Source organism: Rattus norvegicus, chromosome 1 (assembly GCF_021556685.1).
Source record: "Rattus norvegicus strain SHRSP/BbbUtx chromosome 1, alternate assembly SHRSP_T2T, whole genome shotgun sequence".
NCBI lineage: Eukaryota > Metazoa > Chordata > Mammalia > Rodentia > Muridae > Rattus > Rattus norvegicus.
In genome coordinates this window covers 259229888-259248984 of record NC_141534.1, presented here as the reverse complement: position 1 = coordinate 259248984, position 19097 = coordinate 259229888, and the positions used below count along the sequence as shown (strand labels likewise).

General features: G+C 48.4%; 2 protein-coding genes across 3 annotated transcripts in view; one reads left to right on the top strand and one right to left on the bottom strand.

Annotated features, from left to right (window-relative positions):
- Positions 1-3674: 3674 nt before the first annotated feature.
- Ina (internexin neuronal intermediate filament protein, alpha) lies at positions 3675-15237 on the bottom strand. Its single transcript, NM_019128.5, is given in 3 exon segments — positions 3675-5756; positions 7774-7898; positions 14099-15237. Coding segments are annotated over 3 exon segments (1518 nt in total). The 5' UTR covers positions 15164-15237; the 3' UTR covers positions 3675-5428.
- The window catches only part of Nt5c2 (5'-nucleotidase, cytosolic II), a 124956-nt gene continuing 120615 nt past the window's right edge, over positions 14757-19097 (top strand). For both annotated transcript variants that reach the window (XM_087653665.1, XM_087654090.1), the window contains exon 1: positions 14757-15220. In XM_087653665.1, the coding sequence (XP_087509791.1) occupies positions 15162-15220 (59 nt within the window). In that variant the 5' untranslated portion in view covers positions 14757-15161. The remainder of the gene's footprint in view (positions 15221-19097) is intronic.

Below are 19097 nucleotides of genomic sequence, written 5' to 3'. Positions count from 1 at the left end.
ACAATGGAATATTACTCAGCTATCAAAAACAACGAGTTTATGAAATTCGTAGGCAAATGGTTGGAACTGGAAAATATCATCCTGAGTGAGCTAACCCAATCACAGAAAGACATACATGGTATGCACTCATTGATAAGTGGCTATTAGCCCAAATGCTTGAATTACCCTAGATCCCTAGAACAAACGAAACTCAAGACGGATGATCAAAATGTGAATGCTTCACTCCTTCTTTAAATGAGGAAAAAGAATACCCTTGGCAGGGAAGGGAGAGGCAAAGATTAAAACAGAGACTGAAGGAACACCCATTCAGAGCCTGCCCCACATGTGGCCCATACATATACAGCCACCCAATTAGACAAGATGGATGAAGCAAAGAAGTGCAGACCGACAGGAGCTGGATGTAGATCGCTCCTGAGAGACACAGCCAGAATACAGCAAATACAGAGGCAAATGCCAGCAGCAAACCATTGAACTGAGAACAGGTCCCCCGTTGAAGGAATCAGAGAAAGAACTGGAAGAGCTTGAAGGGGCTCGAGACCCCAAAAGTACAACAATGCCAAGCAACCAGAGCTTCCAGGGACTAAGCCACTACCTAAATACTATACATGGACTGACCCTGGACTCTGACCCCATAGGTAGCAATGAATATCCTAGTAAGAGCACCAGTGGAAGGGGAAGCCCTGGGTCCTGCTAAGACTGAACCCCCAGTGAACTAGACTATGGGGGGAGGGCGGCAATGGGGGGAGGGTTGGGAGGGGAACACCCATAAGGAAGGGGAGGAGGGAAGGGGATGTTTGCCCGGAAACCGGGAAAGGGAATAACACTTGAAATGTATATAAGAAATACTCAAGTTAATAAAAAAAAAATAAAATAAATTATGAAACATGTTCAAATATATAAAAAAAAAAGAAAATGGGATTTGAAAAGATTTCTCCTCTCTATGGCAATGCTGCCACAGTCTCCTAAGCTCTGGGGTTGTAGGCTTGCATCACTGTGCTCACTGGGAAAAGAAGCAAGCATTGGAGAGCCGCATAGGAAGATCTAAATCCTAGCTCAGCCACTTACTGTGTGACAGCCTGCAAGGATTCAGACTGAAACCTGCCATGTTGCAGGCTTCAATTACTTGGCTTGTAAAATAGGTAAAGTACAAACATTAAAGAGAGGTTTAGGGGTTGGGGATTTAGCTCAGTGATACAGTAGTAGAGCGCTCGCCTAGCAAGCGCAAGGCCCTGGGTTCGGTCCTCAGCTCAAAAAAAAAAAAAAAAAAAAAAAAAAAGACAAAAAAGGAGAGAGATTTAAATGAGACACTTCTGTGTTTACTGTCTATTATGGTATTTGACATCTATTACACTAATTATGCATTAACATATTCATGTCTTAAGATGCAGACAGAGATCTGGAAGAATTGGCTCATGGGTAAAGCGCTTGCTACACAAGTATGAAGACTGTGGCAGCTCGATGACTGGCTAATGTAGCCGTATCAAAAAAGTAAGGAGAGAAGGCTAGGGGGAAACGAGGTATGGACCTCTGGCCTCCCCACATGCCCTACGTGTCTGAGGATGGAAGGGTCCGCTATCTAAGGAGTCCGGAAGGTTCCTTAGGGATGGATCCCTGCTCACTCTGCCAGCAGGTTTTCCCAGTATCGGTTGAACTCATTTTTTTTTTAACCCTGTTGCTAGCAGGTTGCTGTCTCTTGCTCCTGTCTCTTCTCTGCTAATGCTTCTGAATGTTGTCCATGTTACCTCTTACTGATTTTTTTAAAGATTTATTTGTGCACTGTATCTGCATGTGCCAGAAGAGGACATTGGATCCCATTACAGATGGTTGGGGGCCATCATGTGGTTGCTGGGAATTGAACTCAGGACCAGGCAGTGCTTTTAACCACTGAGCCATCTTCTCCAGCCCCTCTCTCGCTGCAATTTAATCATTGATCTAATTTCCACAAGGTCCTCTGTTTTTGTTGTTTTTGAGATGAAATTTCATGTAGGACATGCTGGCTTTGAACTTGCTTCATAACTGGGGATTATTGTGAACCTTTGGATCTTCCTGCTACCACCTCCCAACTGCTGGGATTATAGCTGTGCTCCAGCATCCCTAGGTGTGACTAGAGGGGTGCTCTAGCATCCCTAGGTGTGACTAGAGGGGTGCTCCACCATCCCTAGGTGTGATTAGAGAGGTGCTCCGCCATCCCTAGGTGTGACTAGAGGGGTGCTCCACCATCCCTAGGTGTGATTAGAGAGGTGCTCTGCCATCCCTAGGTGTGATTAGAGAGGTGCTCCACCATCCCTAGGTGTGATTAGAGGGGTGCTCCGCCATCCCTAGGTGTGATTAGAGGGGTGCTCCACCATCCCTAGGTGTGATTAGAGGGGTGCTCCGCCGTCCCTAGGTGTGATTAGAGGGGTGCTCCGCCATCCCTAGGTGTGATTAGAGGGGTGCCCTGCCGTCCCTAGGTGTGATTAGAGGGTGCTCCACCGTCCCTAGGTGTGATTAGAGGGGTGCTCCGCCGTCCCTAGGTGTGATTAGAGGGGTGCTCCGCCGTCCCTAGGTGTGATTAGAGGGGTGCTCCGCCGTCCCTAGGTGTGATTAGAGGGGTGCTCCGCCGTCCCTAGGTGTGATTAGAGTGGTGCTCCGCCGTCCCTAGGTGTGATTAGAGGGGTGCTCCGCCGTCCCTAGGTGTGATTAGAGGGGTGCTCCGCCATCCCTAGGTGTGATTAGAGGGGTGCTCCGCCATCCCTAGGTGTGATTAGAGGTGTGCTCCGCCGTCCCTAGGTGTGATTAGAGGGGTGCTCCGCCATCCCTAGGTGTGATTAGAGGGGTGCTCCGCCGTCCCTAGGTGTGATTAGAGGGGTGCTCCAGCATCCCTGGTTTACACTGATTAACACAATGCCTCATGCATTCCACATCAGCATTCTTACAAGACAATTTTTTTGGTGTGTTTGTGTGCACGTCCATGCAGATGGGTATGTGCATAGAGGGGCCAAAAGGCAACTCTGGGTGTTATCCATCAATGTCCACCTTTTGGTTGGAAGCAGCATCTCTCAATGGTTTGGAGCTCTCCAAGTAGTTAGGCTGGCTAGCTAGTGAGCCCCCAGGGATCTGCACCAGACTTAGTTCCCCCAAGTCCAGAGGTTACAAGGGTACACTGCTTAGTCTAGGCAACTAAAAAAACAGTCGCCATCCCCTAGTACCATTTTTTAGCTTCTCAATCATCCAGGGCTTCTGCCCATGATACAGGGTCCTGGAAACTCACTGTTTAGACCAGGCTGGCCTCAAACTCAGAAACCTATCTGCCCCTGCCTCTAGAATGTTGGTATTAAAGCCATAAGCCATTGACACCCAGCTGCTTTTAAATATAGGGACTCTGGGGTCAAACTCTGGTCTTTATGGTTGCAAGGCAAATATTTTGACGATCCAAGCTACCTCCCAGTTGTCCTCTCTTGGTTTTGAGATAGGGTACTTGTATGTAGCCTAGGCTGACCTCTAATATACAATTCTCCCTCAGCCTCCTGAGCTGACAACAGGCATTTCCCACTGTGCGCAACTTGTAAGATGCAGGTGATTAGTGGAAACTCATCAAAAACAGAAAATAAAAAGTAGTCAGGGCCAGGCAACCTGTCAAACAAAATGGCCACCACCCTCAGGGAGCTAATAGAGACCACAGGACAAGAACCACATAGGATTAATGACTTTTAATTTCTTAATATTACTAATGTCTTACAGTGTGGGGGGGGGTCAAGAGGGGATGGGTCAGGAAAAACGAAGTGTCTTTCCGGTTCCTTGAGCTATATTGAAGCACGTGCTAGAATGTGAATTCAGTAGAAGCATCATGTCCTTATCAGCACAGAGCTTGCGGATGGGGTGGGCGGGGACAGGACAGACAGTTCTACAGCTTGGTGGGAGTGAGCAGAGACAGGGCAAACCCTGCATCAAGTTTGGCACGCGAGGCAGACAGGTCATGTGGATGCCACAGTTGAGTGCACGAAGAGCTGACTTTCCAGCCTGCCTTCTTGAGGTGGGGGAGAAGTGTGCATACCCCTCCTGGACCCTGAATAATGTTTCTGTCTTTCCTTCAGGGGAGGGACATCCACCAACTGAAGCAATGTAACCCTGTTAGGAAAAGACTCTGAGAATCAATCTTTCTCTTTCTTTCTCTCTTTCTCTCTCTCTCTCTCTCTTTCTTTCTTTCTTTCTTTCTTTCTTTCTTTCTTTCTTTCTTCCTTTCCTTTTTTATTTTTTTTAAATATTTGCTGGTGGTGTTGATTGACCAGAAGTGTGTGTTTTTCACTTTTGGGCAGTAGCGTTGTGTCTGGTGATAAAATGTCCTATACATAGCATACTACCCTAATGGGAAGGGAATTATGTAGATCCTAGGGCAAGGGTATGAGAAAGCTAATTCTATAGCACTACATAGAAACCAACACAGAGGAGACCTTGTTCTTTCCCTTCAGAGCACTCACTCACTCACTCTACTTACGATACGAGGTCTAAGGTCAGCTTAAGCGCAGAGTAGGGCAACTATCACCGTGCCTCTAAATTTAAGGTGAAATGCTACATCATTTAAGGTAATTTTTTTCCTCTCTAATTAAGTGGATCTGGATAAGCTGAAAGCCTAAAGTCTAGAGATCCCTTTTATGATTATTATTATAATTAGTATTATTTTAGGAAAACCCTTAAAACCAATCACTGCCATTATCATTAATCACTTTCTATTTTTTAAGCTACGGACATGAAAGGTCATGAAATGGACAAGGGTGCGTTATACAAATCACGGGAATGGTCAACATGCATCTAATTTACCCACGGAGTGGAGGACTAAAGGGCGTAAGTTCTATGCGTGTCTAGAAGGGGATACCACACTAAACTTTGTTCCTTCCTCTCAGGTGGGAGAAATGGCAATACGGGATTGAAGAGAGAGGAAGGAAACCTGCCCATGAGAGACGACCGTCGTTTTGTGACTCAGCTCTATCAGAGGGGGATGGGAGAATGGTGTCTGGAGCACTAGCTTGTCCTCGGCAGTGACTGTATATTTTTAGACATCTACAGTGAGGTTCTATGGCTGGGTACTGGCGGGGTACGGTGGAGAAACAGGTTTCGATTTCAGCTCACAGCGAGCGATGACCAGATTTAGCACCTTCGTTTGAGCCTCCTCTGCACCTGGGTCACCTGTCACTATGAGGCCTGAGCTGTAGGTAGGAAAGCTGTGATCTTAGAGAGCTCCTCCTGCTCCTCCTCCAGCACTGCAGTTTGCTCCCAGCTACAGTGGCCTTCCTACTGGAGAGAGCGAGGATTCGGTACAGACTATGACATTGAAGCCTTGAAGACATTCTATAGCGGTGGTAGGTGTGGTTCAGGAGTAAGCTGTGAATAAGCCAAGTGCATTCCCTCTTAGGCATCGCCTTTTTTTGTTTTTTTTTTTTAAGCAACAGCATTACATTTTTTGGCTGGAACTGGTGGTGATTTCTTCTATAGTTGACTTTTCGGTTTTCTTCGTAGATACCACCGTTTCCTCCAGTGTTTCTTCGAAACTTTCCCCTACCTTGGATGTTTTCTTAGTGACTTCCTTAGAAGCCCCTTCTTCCTCTTCCTCCTCCTCCTCCTCCTCCTTTTTCAGGGACAGCCCAGCGGATGAGACTTTGGAGGTTGTAGAACTAAGGATTCTAGGAGGGAGCAAATAACTGGGATTGGGAAGTGGATTCAGCCCTGAGATGCTTAACCCGCTGGTGCTAAATCGTGTCTCTTCGCCTTCCAGCAGCTTCCTGTAAATCCAACAGAGAAAAGCTCTCAGGAACCAGCTTCCTAGTTTTGTTCAAAGAAATTAACCTTTCAGCCCCCCTTTCATTTTAGAGGTGCCCAAGAACATTGCAATCTCATCATGAGACAGAGGCCATTAACACTGCTCTGTGTTGGAGATTCGTAAGCACACATAGGGATTCTCTCGCTCTCCCCAACATCAGTGTTGTTTATTGTCAAGGGAAGCCTATCCCATTCGCAAATTGGTTTCCTGCAGGAAAACATACAACCCTCCCTTGGCCACATCACACACCTATTTTTGGCAATTAGGATCCACAAAGCTCTGGGGAGAAGTAATTTCCCTAATTAACACCTTAATTGTAAAGGGGTAAGGAAGTGAGAAGACACAGCGGGGAGAGAAAGTGGCTGCTTAGTGTGGCCCACAGTGGAGATGTGTGCCTTATGTATAGTAACAAATCCATCACTTGACACAACCTCAGACAACACCACCCAGCCTGGACTAGACAGCACCAGAGTGGAGCGTCCTCCTTATCTTGTTTCTCATAACACTAATAGGGCTTTTGTTGTTGCTTGTTGGTTTGTTCTTTGGTTTTAGATAGGGTTCCATATAGCCCAGGCTGGCCTTGGTATGTAGCTGAGGCTGGCCTTTAACTCCTCACTGTCTTACCTCAATCTGGGAATAAGGATATATACCACCATGTCTGGCTCATAACTCTAATAGTTTTTAATCATTATTTTTAACAGAAGTCAAATCAAGATACTATTGAAATAATCTGGGGGCCTCGTTTTGAAATAGGTGGTATACGCAGTGGGAAAGAGAAAAATAATGTGTTGGCTTCTGCAGCACACGTACAAAACCTGGAAGGATATGGGGAGAACTGGCATGGCCAGGAAGAAGGATGGCATGCAAATTCATGAAGTGTTCAATATTAAAAATGTCTACACTCACCTGAGGGTGAATTGGAGGAGGGCTGCCACTTTCTCACTTGTATTTAGTTTTTTTAAATTAATTAATTATTAATTAATCAACTACATGTCTCAATAGTAGTTTTCCCTCGCCCCTGTTCCCCTCCCCCCATCCACTCTTCCTTTCTCTTCAGAAGAGGGGAGGCCTTCAATGAATATCAGCCAGCGTTGGCCTATCAAGTTGCGTTAAGACTAGGCACATCTTCTCCTATTGAGGCTAGAGGACACAGGCTGCCACTCCTTGTATTTTCGGTTGTGAGCCTAGCCTTTAACCAATCCCGGCTGCCACCTCTTTTTTTTTTTTTTTTTTCCGGAGCTGGGGACCGAACCCAGGGCCTTGCGCTTCCTAGGTAAGCGCTCTACCACTGAGCTAAATCCCCAGCTCCCCCCCCCCCCACCTCTTAAATCATGGCCTTGAGAAAGTTATGGTCTGTGGTTGCCGTGACACCCAAACATTGACACACAGTGGTCATTCAAGAAAACTGCACCTGCAGTTCCTTATTTTCCTTTTTTTAAAAGATAAATGCTCACTTCAGCTGTGCCTAGAACAGGAACCTAAGGGAAAACTCCAGCTTGGATCACTTTCTGTGTAAATCATATATATATTTTTAAAGATTCATTTTTATTATTTTTAATTGTGTACGGATGTGTGCTGGTTTGCAAGTGAGTACAGATGCCCGAGGAGACCAGAGCATCGGATTCCCATGGACTGAGTTATAGGCAGTTGTGAACCACCTGACATGGGTGCAGAGAACCAAACTCATGACCTCTGTAAGAGAAGGATGTGCTCTTAACCACCAAGCCATCTCTCCAGCCCCAACCCCTATTTTTAAATTTAGAGTCTGACAGACTTTCACTTTGTCTTCTAGAAGCCCACACTACCTTTTACGTGCCTGGCAGAGGTTCCTAGACTACTCCAGGACTAGCAAAGTGAAGCTAGGATATATTCAATTAGCAGGACTGAGGGCTCAGCAAGGACTATGGGACTGGATATTGGCGCTCTCGGAAACAGACCACATGGAATCCCTGACAGAGCGACACTGCCCCAGGCGATACCTGTAAGCTGCTATCTCAATGTCAAGAGCCATTTTGACATTGAGCAAGTCCTGGTATTCCCGAAGGTGGCGGGCCATCTCGCTCTTGGTGTTCCTCAGGTCACTCTCCAGCTGCCCAATGCTATCCTGCAAAGTACATATTCCAAATACTTAGATCAAGGTAGCAGACGCTCATTGGCGGTTGCACAAGATAGGGATTTCAACCCCAACTATACATTCAAACCATGTAAGAACTGATAAGAGGACCCACACAGCAGTGTGGGGCCAGCCTGGATTCCGGTTTGTTCACTCAGCGGTAGAGACCCGGCATTTGCATTTCCCCCTCAAAGATCCATGGGAAATTCAGAAGCAAGCTGTGGGTTAGGAACTTTCACCAAGGGACATGTGGCTTCATGGGTCCTTCCATATGAGCACACTGCAGCTGTCCTCAGATTCACCAGGAGAGGGCACCAGATCCCATTACAGATGGTTGTGAGCCACCATGTGGTTGCTGGGAATTGAACTCAGGACCTCTGGAAGAACAACCAGTGCTCTTAACCGCTGAGCCATCTCTCCAGCCTGCTTTTTCTTTAATAACTATTTTTAATTATGTATACGTGTGTATGTATGAGTTCATGGACTCTCCAAGTCCAAAGGAGGATGTCTGATCCCTTGGAGCTGTGGTTACAGATGGTTGTGAGCTGCCATGTGGATGCTGGGAATTGAACTCAGGTCCTCTGGAAGAACAACCAGTGCTCGGAACTGCTGAGTCATCTCTCCAGACCCAAATTTTAAAAACATACTTATTTATCATCTTTTTCTTGCTTTTTATGTTTGTTTTTGAGATAGCATTTTACTCTGTAGCCCTGGATGGCCTAGTAGTAGACCAGGCTGGCCTTGAGCACACAGACATCTGCCTGACTCTGCCTCCCAACTGCCGGGATGAAAGGTTATAAGCTGCCATACCAGTGTTTCACAGCCTATTAAGAGACAGTGAGTACTTTTTTTTTTTTTTTGAGCTGGGGACCGAACCCAGGGCCTGAGCGCTCTACCACTGAGCTAATTCCCCAATCCCGACAGTGAGTTCTAAAATCTGTCAATAAGTTTGTTGAACGTCATGGCACATAGGAAAGACCCAGGAAGTGTGATAGGCTTTTATTACTATGAATAACATATGCGATTCCACCAACGACTTCTTAGTCATATCCATTATTTCATCCATAATGAAAACTTTAAAAAAGATCTGGTTTTAAATTATGCATAGGTTGGGGCTGGAGAGATAGCTCAGCAGTTAAGAACACTGGCTACTTTCCCAGAGGATCTGGTTCAATTCGCAGCACCCACATGGCAGCTCCCAGCTGTCAGTGAGCTCCGTTCCAGGAGATCCAACACCCTTACTCAAACATACATGCAGGCTAAACACCAATGCCCACAAGATAAAAATTTTTAAAAAAAGGACATATTTTAAGAATTATGTATTTACATTTGAATGTTTATATGTTTGTGTATGTGAGTGTAGGTACCCATAGAGGTAAGAGACATTCTGGAGCTGTATGAACCACACCATTGGTCCTCTACAAGAGCGGTCCATAGTCTTAACCACTGAGCCATCTCTCCTACCCTATATACAATAAAAATTTAATGTTGGATAGGTGATTGCACGTTCCTCAAAACACAAGATTTTTTTAAAAAAATTACAATCTTGAATATTTTACATTTATTTGTTTGTTTGTTTGTTTATGTGTGTGGGCATGAATGTGTCACAAGAGATATGTGGAAGCCAGAGGACAACTTGTAGAAGCTGTTTTTGTCTTTCCACCAGCTGAGTTCCGGGGATAAGTGTGGTGTATGTTTCTTCCTTCTACCATGGTTGGCCGAAAAATGCCTTTACCCACTGAGCTGTCTTTCAAACATCCCTCAAAATGGTAATATTGAATAAAGCCTTTCCAAGTGGCAAATACCACTCATCGTTAGACACCAAACACAACGCAGTCTTTCTCAGCAATCCAGGGTCATGAAAAAGATGTTTTTTCTCTAATTCCATGTCTGCCATCTTTTAGATATATTCGGGGTGTCTCTTTCTACCCTAAATGGTTCTGAAGAGCGGTGTTTGTCTTCCTGTTATAGTTTAGTGCTTCTCTTTGTTCTGAAAAGTGGCCCGACACAGGACATTCCCAACAGCTCCTCAACGTGGTCATGGTCACCTCCCACTCTCATTGTTCTGCAGGCTTGAAACCCAATTAGAAAAATCAGTTCTCTTTAGAATCATGTTCAGAATGGTCAGGCTGAGGGCATCAGTGGGGTCAGCTTCCTCATGTGTAGTTTCGGGGTGAGACATTTTGTCTCACCAAGTTAATTTGATCATTTATTAAAAATCACTTTTATTTCACAGCTGCTTGCAATAAGCTGCTGAGATCTGAGTTCTAGATAGGGAGAGTCTCTCGCACTTGTATGTTACACATTTCACACGGCTCCTTTACAGATCGCGGTTGACAAGAAGTGTGACCCAGCTCCCTTTAGAAGGGACCCACTGAACATCTGAGCACCGACCGCTCACTATGCCCTGGTCTCTTTGTCTGTACACTCCTCCCTGCACTGGGCTATCTTGCTGCCCTTCCTTCACAAGGCCTGCCAAAGATGGCCTCCAGTGGAAAATGTGAGCAGAGCACTGCAGTCTGCCCCCTCCCCCAACCATGCAGCTGCTGCTAGCGCAGCCCAGAGCACAGGAGAAGGAGGCACACCCTGCTCCAGCTGGGGTCTGTTCTGGAGCATCTGGCCCAGGGCTGAAAGGACGCAGGTTGGAAAGACACAGAAGCAGGGCTGCACCAGCATCTGCAGTGAAGAGGAGGATAAACAGTGTGCCCATTTCCTTACTCTGGGGGTAGAAGGGGGAGCCCTCGACCTGAGCTCAGTCAGACAGAATGACTGCTACGCACAATCAGCTAGCCTGGGAGGGAAGGTTTTAATGGATGCTCAGCCACAGAACCACATGTCCTTGTTCTCACTCCCGGGTTGGCTTTATCCTTCCTTGACTTCCTTCTATCACTCTCTACAATGGTGCTTTCCTAGAAAATGCGGTCTAGGTCAGTGCACTCCACAGTCAGTCTGAGAACAAATGGTGGAGCACTTTCACGGAAAAAGCGCATTCCTAGCAGAGGTGAAGAGCTAAGGCAGGGGCATTGCACACCCAATCCCAGATTGGGGTACGTAGGGAAACCCCGTCTCACGAGATAGACTAAAAGGCATATTCCTGGTCCTACCTAAGAAATACTGAATCCATTTCTTCAGGGGGAGAAAAAAAATCTCTTTTTTTTTTTACAAAGCTGCTCCTTGGTCTTGGTATGCCATGGAATTTAGATCAGTAGTTTAAATTTATCCTGTAAACGAGCTACTGTAATGGTCCAGGAGACAGTAATAGGGGACGATAGGATGGGGGTGGGGTAGGGACCAGATGGAACAGCTTTAAAGAAATGAGATTCCCCCCCCCCTTGCCACCCTAATTTCAGAAATGGATCTATCAAGCTATAGATTTATACGTAGCCACTGCCATTTCTGGGCTCCCATGGGCCAGACCCTTCCTGCTATTTAATTAGGCTGGGCTCCAATCTCAAATTGGAGAAGAGGGCCGACTTGGCTTGTCTCCCTGGAGAACAGGAGCCGGCAGTGATCTTGACTGCTCAGCAAGGTCTTTCAAGGAAGGCTTTGGCTTTCCAAGACGCCCACAGTGCCCCACAGTGCGGGTCTGAAAGACAGTTCTGTGTCTGTCTCTGCACGGCTTCTGTAAGGACTAAAATTCTAACCCAGTGTCCCAGCCATGCAGGGACCAGAGACAGTCCTCTGTCAGAAAGGAAAGCCTTGTATTTCCACGCGAAGAGCTGGCCTTTGGCGGGACACAATAGCCCTACTTCCTCCTATTGTGCGCTTACTGTGTTACCTTGAATCAGTCTTGGGTCCTTTTGAAAGAATACCGAAAGCTCTGTCTTCAAGTAGGCTCTCTGGGGCAGGGAAAATGACTTTCTTTGTCTTTGGGAGGACTGAATGCTTGTAAGGGAAAAATGCACCTACTAATGGTCTCTGAACCATTAAGAAGGAACACCTCCCATTACTACTGCAGTGGAAGGGGGAGGGGGTGGGTAAAAGGACAAGAAGACAATGGCCTCACGCTGAGGGGGCTTTACACCTCAACCAGCATTAAAGTTGCTAGGATCAACCAGGAGAGACAGGCCTTAGTGTTTGCAGGTCTAACTGTGAGCCCCACCCCAGCCGTGGGTCCCAAGGGGTAGGAAATGGCTTTGTGCTGTCCAGCTGATGGGGAGAAGCTGCAGAACCTGCAGTCTCCTGCCTCTTGTTTCCTGCAGACCGTGTCTGGACAGTCCTACTGTTTTCTAACACAGAAAGGTTGTACTTTAGAGCAAATAAACCCGAGTGTGAGGGATTAGGGAGCCAAGGGAGAGTGCGGCAAAGCCCAGTTCCGTTGTTTGGGGTAGGTGACTTACACTCTGTTAGAAACACTAGTCCTCAAGCAGAATACCTAATTCAACTTTTGAATTAAGTGTGATTAATTCAGATCATCCAGGGCCCAGGACACCTATTGAAAAGTTCAGCTTACAGATTTTGTAGCAAAACAGGAACAATTATTTGAATAAAGACTGTAATATCAGACATTTCAAACAGGCCTCCTCCCTTGATGGGAGGGAGCCGTTTGTAATGGATAGTAAAATACATCAATCCTTCTTTTGCTTCTGACAAAATGGTACTTTCGGAGTAGTATGCTATTTCCTGGTTCTATTTTTATTAGTGTTCCTCCAACGCATTAATTTCATCAAATGTAAAATTCAATCCTGGCTAGAACAAATTAAATTAAGTTTCTGAAATTATTATTATATACCAAAGAGCTTTTATTGTTCCTTGTACTTAAACCATCTAATTTTGTGGGGTTTTTCTACTTTTTTCATCTGTCCTGTCTTCTGTCTCTGAGCCTTTTGCAGTCACAAGCTAGCACATTCAATGTAGTGAAACTGAGGACACAGTGGCCTTTGTTGTGAAGAAAGAGCCAATCATCACCTTCAAAGAGCTTACAGGGCAGGGACAGATGGAGAAAAATTCACCTATAACAAAGAAACCGTCTCTGCAACTCCCCACGTGCCCATAAGCAGAAAAGATGTCACGGTAGTGGTATAATTTTTTTTTTGGTTCTTTTTTTTCGGAGCTGGGGACCGAACCCAGGGCCTTGCGCTTCCTAGGTAAGCGCTCTACCACTGAGCTAAATCCCCAGCCCCAGTAGTGGTATAATTTTTCGAGTGAGATCTCACAGCCATGGAGCTGTTTTTGTTAAGTGCAAAGCCATCTTTGGAGGCAAAAATTGATTCTATCTCCAAGATGAGCTTTGACTTCAGTTAGCCAAGACTGATTGTGTTACAGAATTTAAAAAAAAAAATGAAGCAGTTAATTGCATTGAGGCCTAGAGTTCCTAACTGGGACAATTTGGAAGCATAATGAAGCAGGAGACATTTCTGCGGTGGGAGGAACACGAGATCAGCACCTCGGACAGCGCCCTAACCCGGCTCAAGCTGAACTGGCTCAAAGCTTGCTTAGTAGAGGGACAAGGGAACCGCGCGCGTGTCTCTCCTGTTCCTTTGGGGGGGGGGGGGAACAAGAGGGGGGAGGGCAAGGCAGTTGTTACCAGCCTAATTATGCCAGATCTCACTCTTTTTTTTTTTTTTTAGAGCAAGACTCAAGAAAGTGAGCCTAGTTCTCAACTGTAAAGCGGACCGTACCCTATAAATATCAATTCTAAGGTTCAGAAAAGGGCTTTTCAAAGCCAACTAAACGAACCGGATACTTAAGGACCCGCCCACACAGAGGCTGTGACTTGCGCCCTCTGGACTCACTTTCTTTGGGTCCGCACTGTGGCACTGTTCTGTTAGTGTGTCTGTACTCTTCTTGGTGACAGGAAGGCATGGTTAGATTTTTTTGACTCCTAGAAAGATTAAGGACTCCTTTGTTAAAAGAGTTCAGACAAGAGACTTGGGGGTGGGGTTGTGGCTCGGTGTTACTAGTATATGCCTAGTATGTGAAGATTTGGGTTCAGTGCCTAAACACCCCCCCCCCCCCAATAGAGTGCGGAGACATCAAGGATTTGAAGAGCTTCCAGGCACATACAATTTGCATTTGAGGATGCACGTATGAGACTTCGTGATTTTTTGTTTGTTGACCGACGCCTCTAGTCAACACTCCTCTCTCTCCCCTTACCCTTCCGTGGTTTCCTAGGGCCCCAGTTTATAGGAAGTGAAATTATCTATGTGCGGGAAAGGACAGGGCACCCTTTCTTATGCAGCATCCCTTACCTGGTAGCCGGCCACCTCAGCGCTGTGCCGCTCCTCCAGTTCCAAGATCTGCCTCTCCAGGGATTCATTGGCTCCGCGCAGGCCCTCTATCTCAATGGTACGAGCCTGGAGCTGGCGCCGGTACTCGTGGATCTCCTCTCGGCTGGCTCGGATGGCTTCCGTGCTGCGCGCAGCCTGCTCGTTCAGGTTGGCGAACTTGGACTTGTACCACTCCTCGGCCGACTGCAGGTTCTTAGCGGCCAAGGACTCATACTGGGCGCGGATCTCCCTCAGCGCCGAAGTCAGGTCTGGTTTAGCCACAGCCACGTCCACCTCGGCGGCGGCTTGCGAAGACGCCTGCAGCGTGGCCAGGAGCTCGGCCACCTCCTCGTCGTGCACCTGGCGCACGAAGGCCAGTTCGTCCAGCAGCGACTCCACCTTCTTCTCCAGATCCAGGCGGGCCAGAGTGGCGCCGTCCACGTCGCGCTGCTGCGCCTTCAGGGCGCGCTCCGCGCCTTCGCGCCCGCGGCTCTCCTCCTCGCAGCGCGCCCGCAGTCGCTGCACCTCCTCGGCCAGCCCGTCGCGCTCCAGCAGGGCCTGCGCGCGCGCGGAGCTCGCCTCCTCCAGCTGCGCGCGCAGCTCGCGCAGCTCGCGCTGGAAGAGCTCGCCGACGCGCGACGGCTCGGCGTGGCGCTGGCGCAGCGCGGCCAGCTCGGCCTCGAGCGCGCGGTTCTGCGTCTCCAGCTGGTGCACCTTTTCGATGAACACCGCGAAGCGGTCGTTGAGGCCCTGCAGCTGCTCCTTCTCGTTAGTGCGGATGATCTTGTACTCGTTGGTGCGCGCCGCTGCTTGGCTCAGGTCCAGCCCGTCGGAGGCCGGCAGGCGGCGGTAGGCCAGGCCCAGGCCGAGAGACGAGGCCGAGGAGCAAGCGGCCGTGGAGGCCACATTGCTGCGGGACAGCGACTGCGAGCGAAAGCTGCCGGAGCCTCCCGGCCCGGACAGGCGCGCAGACAGGCGCGAGCCATCCCCGAACACCTTGCGGTAGGAGGAGGCGGAGCACAAGTAGTGCTCTGATCCGAAGCTCATGGTGCCGGGGTCGGGGCCGGGTGCGCGGCTGCGGCGGGACCTGGCGAGGACGCGAAGGTGCGGCAAGGCTGGGTGCGGCGGGGCGGTGTGCGGGGCTTTTAAGGCGCGGGGCTGGGGCGACGCGCTAGGGGTGGAGCTTCATCTTCAGATCTAGCGGGGAGAGGAAGGGGGGCCTGCGGGGGCGGGGAAGCGCAGTGCCACCGCAGCTGCGCGCCACCGACCTGGGCCGTCCCTGGCCGCTGCGCCTGTGCCCCAAGAATCTGCCTAGGGAATGACCGGAGGGGAGGGAGTGCCCCAACAACCTTGGCTTCCCAGCCCAGAGCACTCAGCTCTTTGATGGCTTTAGAGCCTGTCCTTCCTTTTCTGTGCTTATCCCCCAAGGAGAGTAGGTTTTTCTGAAAGGTGTCCTCTGTTCTCATCTGCATCCCAGAGTTCCCAAGGGTGAGGCCCTGTCCCCACCCTTTTCAGGGGGAGAAGCACCCTCCTCTTTATCTTCTGGCTTAGGTGTCTCCTGGTCCTTTTCGGAGAAAGTGGGTCCACTTCAGAGAGCATCTCTCAGCTCCGCAGCCACAGTAAACGGGAGGATTCGCAGAGAGCGTGAGATGCTCCGGGACATTGGTGAAGAACAAGAGGCTTATTTCCAAGGGTGCGAAGGGTTACGGGGAGGGAAAGAGGCTAGGCCTGGAAAAGGACAAAGCGTTGAGAATTAGCAGGGTTCATCTCTAGACCTCCAATCAACCGCGCATCCCAGGACCGCAGGCTGGTAGAAAGGAGTCTGCAGGCTTTGGTTTAAACAAAAAGACCCAAACCAACAAAACAATAGATTTCAAAATGTTTTTCTTAATGAATTTTTAGTCAGGAGGTTTCATCTAAAAGGAGACTGGATTGATTTTGACCTTTTAATGCCCAGCCCCTGCCACTCTTGAAAGTAGAAGGTTTAGGATGACTGCAGAGGGCGGAAGTGAGTGCCTTTGTTTAAGTGCGGTGTTCCTCACAGCTCCCAGCACTCCAGAGCTACCCTTCTTACCTCGTCTTTTCATCTGTCTGGCCCTGTATGCGTTTGACATTCCATTTTGAATTAGATGGGAGAACCATTTTCTGTGGGGATTAGTCTTTGATTCAATTCCAGGAGTGAAGCAGGAGCACGGCTGACAGAACTGGCCACCCTCGCCACACCCGGTAAGGACAGAGTAGAGCCTGAACAATGGATGGCTCAGTTGTCTGAGTTTACCTTCCAGCCTATGGCACAAGTCAGGGAAATGTGAAGCGCTTTGCTTTGTAGTTCAGAATTCCAAACTTATATTTGTTTGTTTGTTTGTTTATTTTGAGACAAGGTTCCCATTCTGCTCCCCGCCAGCAGCTAAGTTGTTCTTGCTCTCGTTCTAAGCTGGTTTTGAGCTTCTGGCAATCCTCCTGCCTCTGTCTCCCAGATGTAGCAGTTATCAGAGTGGCCCACCACAGCTGGCTGGCCCTTACCACCTTTTTTGATCGTAGGGTTTCTAGAACAAGTTTTGTTGCACTTCATGAGAGCAGTGTATTACTTGGACTGGACTCCAAAAGTAAGAGAAAAGTAATTTTCTGAGACTTTGGAGGATATCCCTGGCTTTGTGCCATGGCTGTCCTGTCTCCTTACCATTCACCAAAAAACCCGAGCTAAAAACAACGCTGGGGACTTTCAGGCTCCAGAGGAATTGGATGCTAGAAGACACTAGCCCCAGTGAGGAATTACTGCCTGGTGGTCATTGTATAGTACTTGAGTGTGGTTGTCCTTCCTCTGGCCAGTTTTCAAGATGACTGTCGTTCCTGGCCCAAGGCTACCAATAAGCAAAGGCATACATTCTTTCCAACAGGTAATTTCTCTTAGTTCCACAAGACTCTTGTCATGTTTTACATCCAGAACGAGGCTAAGTGGGCTTCAGAGAATGTTGGTCAGTATCAGAGGTCAGGTTTATAAGTTCCAGGTCATAGGACAAAGAGAGGTGATGGTTATGAATCATGGCCCTCCCTTACTTACTGTCTGAGAGTGACAGCATCTGCTCTCCTGATGGTGGAAGGCTCACTTTGTGCACGTGGCTGTGCTGTTCATTCTGCTTCTGGATAAGGAGATTCCCCGTCATCAGCGTTTTTTGTTTTTTGTTTTTTTTAATATCTGTGAGGTATGCATGTGCACCCCTTGCAATGGTTCCTGGTACCATTGTAGGCCAGAGTGGGGTCAGATTCCCTGGAACTGAAGTTACAAGACAGTGGTGAGCCACCATGGGGTGGCTGGAATCGAACCTGGGTCCTCTGGGAGAGCAGCCAGTGCCCTTGACCACTGAGCCATCCATCCAGCCCCATCGTCACCGTTTTTCTTCAGATGGGACAGGGCTTCACATCCACAACAGACAGCATGAGTTGAGCTTGAAGACCTCAGGAAACCATGGACCACACTGTGCACAGGCTTCTAGGCTGCTATGTGGCAGAGAGCAGAACCAGCCTGGCCTGTAGCACAGCCTATGTGTGGGACTGCAGAAAGTGTAACGTAGTCAAAGTTTCCTCTTCACTCAAGTTCCAGTCTCACTTCAGCCACACTTCTCAAGACCGCTAGCGTCGTCTGGTGTTCTGGTTGGCCTTCTACCTTTCTTTTCCTTTCCATGCTCAACAAAAGTTGCTCCCAAAGACACAGATGGGCACAGAACAGAAGAAAGGTGAAGCGGACAGCTTAAAACCCAGCTAATGAGCAAGCGGACAAACAGACAAACGGACAGTGCTCTTGAGAAGGGCAGGGCGGGCTGCATTTGGCATTTTATCAATAGCTTACCTATACTCCTCCCCCCATGTCTTCTGTCTCCCATTCTAGACATCCCACTCTAGCCCAGGGGTTTGACTTTAGTAGTTTTAACACAGGCCTGTCCTGTGGGAATTATCTTGGCTGCACCTTCACAGCGCCTTCTGGCTCCCCAGAGCTCCTGATGGAGTACCTCGCTGTGCCAGGACTGTGTCTTCCTCTTCCTCAGGCTCTCCGAGTCTGGGTCAGTCAGCCCCTTCTAACACGGTCTCTGTGGCACCTGACAGGCTGACCACTCTCCTTGGCTTCAATTCTCAGACTCCTGCTCTTCCCCACGAGCTGTTTTTTTACATAGTAGGTCTTCCAGGGTCAGCTAGAGCTTTAGTAAAGTTGTCTTGCTGAGAGAGCTGTTATTTTGTCTTTTTTTTTTTTTCCGGAGCTGAGGACCGAACCCAGGCCTTGGGCTTGCTAGGCAAGCGCTCTACCACTGAGCTAAATCCCCAACCCCTTGCTGAGAGATCTGAATTCATGTCACAGATCTTTGTAGCCATGCGACCTTGAACGTATCACTGCTATTCAGTAAACTTCATCTGTAAAACTGTTCATGTGGGTCATCTCCAAACCTGGCTGGTAATTAGAATAGCCTTACAACTTAATGTCATATCCTCAGGGCGGTTTAGTCGAGATCATGTGTACCAGGCGGATATCTCAAGGCCTGTAGCGTGACTGTCCAATAAACACCGAGCTCAGAAGTGTCCACTTCGATGCATTCAGCTGGCAGGTAGTTGCTGGCTGTTTGCTGTGTGCCAGGCACTGGAGCAGGTGCGAAGGGGGTGGGGTGGGGGTGTGTAACCAAGGCCTGACCTGTGATATTGAGTTCTAACTCTTTCTGACCCAGTGCTTCATGAGTGTTCATCTAGAGTGAGCTTACGTAGGGTGCTGTAGTGCACACCTCAGTTCTCAGCCCTTCTGGGGGCTAAGGCAGAGGGGTCCTTTGGGCCTAGGTGTCTGCTAGCTTGTGTGACACAGTGAGATCCTCTTTGAAATGTAAATAAGTAGATCATGAAGGCCTATGCCTATGGCTCCAACTTATGGGAGACTAAGGCTGGCAGGGGTCTGAGTTCAAGGTGAGCCTGGGTTATATGGCAGGTTCAAGGCCACCCTGGA